Source organism: Fusarium odoratissimum (assembly GCF_000260195.1).
Source record: "Fusarium odoratissimum NRRL 54006 unplaced genomic scaffold supercont1.216, whole genome shotgun sequence".
NCBI lineage: Eukaryota > Fungi > Ascomycota > Sordariomycetes > Hypocreales > Nectriaceae > Fusarium > Fusarium odoratissimum.
The window spans coordinates 1-2861 of NW_022158902.1; the positions used below are offsets into that span (position 1 = coordinate 1).

The following is a 2861-nucleotide window of genomic DNA, read 5'->3' on the forward strand; positions in this document are numbered from 1 at the left end:
CTCGGTCATTGAAGTGAGAGAGGAAGCCGTACCCCAGCAACGGACCACGCGGTCAGGACGGCTTATCAAAAGACCTAAATTCTAATAGAGATAGTTGCTCACTATTGTGAGATGAGATATTTTGCACATGTCCCTCATTTTGGCCGATTTGTTTACAAGTGAAGTTGTCCATTTTTGGTGGTGCTATTTTTTCTTTTTTTGCTTGACGAAAGGGTGGGGCTGTCGAAAGGGGGGTTGTATATGGTATATATCAAAGACCGAGTTCTTTCCCGCCTTCTATGCCGCCCACCGAGCTACTATTACAGAAAGTAATATCCGGGGAGGTTTTAGAGGAGCCGGGCTTGCTCCCCTTGACCCAGAAAATGTCATCTCAAAGGTGGATATGCAGTTACGGACCCCGACGCCTACTATAGAGGTCACGGCACCTTCGACCCCCTGGGCTTCAAGGACCCCAAAGACAGTACTAGAGGCCCAATTACATTCTAAGTATCGAAAGACACGGATTATTAATCATAAAAGTAGCTTCCCAGAGTCAATTATCTAAGCTATTAGGTATTTTAAAAAGGCAATAAGCATTCTTATCTATAAGATAGTCCTACTAGAGGATAAGGTAAAACAACTTAAACAAGAGAATAAGATAGTAGGCCGGCGCCGGAGGGGAAAAAGAACTATACTACAGAAAGGAGGGCCCCTAATTATAGAAGAGGCCTCACAAGTAATTGATCAGATGGATGTTAATATGCAGGTAGCGGCTGAGTCATCGAGAAGTAGTGGTTGCAGAGGGACAAGGGGACTAAAAGTTATGCATTGTAGCAAATACGGCAAGGCCAGGCATAATGCAAGGACCTGTCAGGAGGAAATCGAGGTTAATATAGAAGAATATAGCGATTAGTTTTAATTGATTTAAAAGGTTATGGTGTTTTTAGAAGAAATCTTATTATCTAGGTGATAAAAAGTGGCTCACCCGCTTATCAAACACGTTACCTAGCGTAGCATATTTTGAGAGTACTTGTTTCGAGATAAGATTTCCCATAGAATATTCTAGCTATTCATATACGTGACCCGGTAACTTTACGCTTCCTTTAATGACACGTATCATCTTCAAGCCTCCGCGACAAGATATTGAACGTCCTTAAAGGAGAACCAAAAACGTAGTCGTCGCAATAAATTGCAAAGATTATATCGGTATCGATTAGCCTTTTGAGCCGCACGCCGTTCTCTGCATTCATCGTCACCATAAGCATGGGGATGTTGGCGATTGAAATACCGGTAGTAGCTGAGTGCTTGAGGTTAACTCTGTAGCGTTCAAACCACCCTTGAAGGGTCTTGAGTTCGTCGACGAAAGTAATTCCGAATCTGAGTAAGAGCTTTTAACAGGATTATTTTCTGGCGTCTAGTAGCTAACTAAATCTGTGTTCTAGGCGGAAAATCAAACCCGTAACTCAGCTCCTTACTCTAAAGTAACCTCCCACTGTAACTCGGCATCGATGGAATTCTTTTGCATATCGTCAGAGGGGTAGCCACATAATTCAATGGCGTTATGCTCATTGACACTGTAGGTGAGTCCCCATTCCGAAATCCCTGGCGCTGACTTAGCATATTGACCATCCAACTTCAAATACATCCACTTGAGTTTTGTAAACTGTCCCGTGCTGTAATTGTATGCCCAGGCGTGGAATTTTGCGTTTTTGCCCTTGCCAGTTGATGGGAGCCACCGCTTAGGAGTACAGTACTCTTTAACGACTTTTTTGGTAGCGATGAAGATCTCGGTGAGCTTCTTCGCCTTTACACATGATGTATGGGGTACCAATTTTCCCCATTTACTCCATCGTTCATGTTCCTGCTTACAGATCTCCCATTTTTGGCAATATATTCCGTCCATTCTTGGTGCCTAGGAGGCTTTGAGTTAGTAACTAATAAGGCCTCTTAAAAGATAGTTATTCCCTCTTACATCATTATTCGTGATGGGGTGCGTTGTAAAGCAGCAAGCGCAAGTGATCCGCCTGAACGTGCCTGCGCAAACCGAACCAGTTGAGCCAAACGTTCTAGTTTCGTCGGGAGTTGCAATTCCCCATTTACTGTTGCATGACCTATCTTCATCTACATCAAGATAAAAACGTCCTCCACTCGGGCAAACTCCGTTAGGGTATTGGTCGTTTTGACGCCTCTGTAGTGCTGCTTCCGAGACTAGGGCCCGTTCCGTATGGTTTGTTAGCTTTACCGAGAGCTCGTCCACGACTTTGAGTAGCTCCTCTTCGTTGAAGGCCTGATCCCGATAAGTATTTTCGACGCTAGGAGGCTGATCAGACAAATCAGACACCTCTAACTCCCCTAAACAATAGGAGAACCAGGAGAAAAGTAATGGTAAAAGGATAAGGTGAAACCGAGTCATTGTGGGCAGGCCAGTGAATGGTTAAGATATAGGGTAATTGATTCGTTGTATTGTCGATGATGAAGGATTTCGAAACCCAAGATATGAGTAGGCCATATATCTCTATTTATCTTTCCCGATTCCACTATTCTATATATAATACCGTAGTATTTTACCTTCTTGACCCGTATACTAAAATCAAGTTACTTTACTAGTTAGTATTTTACTTTCTTAATCCGTATATCATTTATTTAAGTATAAGTTATATTACCTTTTGAGATTAATAGTTCATCACAACTCAGTTATTCGGTACTTAACTCACATCTGAAGCCGACTACCGCTTGCCGCTTTAACAAGAGCGGGCGATTTAATACTATTACGTGCGAGATACCTACAGATGTAATCAAACTTATTGCACCCCACTGTAGTACTCTGTATTAGCTTCCGTCTTTCATCTCTTTTGTCTTTTAGGACCCAGTTTATTGGATGG

The 2861-nt window shown here is 42.6% G+C and overlaps 1 protein-coding gene across 1 annotated transcript; it reads right to left on the reverse strand.

Moving 5' to 3' along the window:
- Positions 1-1450: 1450 nt before the first annotated feature.
- Positions 1451-1882, reverse strand: FOIG_16829 (uncharacterized protein; the record flags this gene model as incomplete). The annotated part of the gene is made up of 1 exon (XM_031218307.1): positions 1451-1882. The coding sequence occupies one exon, from the start codon at positions 1880-1882 to the stop codon at positions 1451-1453; it is 432 nt and encodes a 143-aa protein (XP_031051979.1).
- Between the last annotated feature and the right edge of the window lie 979 nt (positions 1883-2861).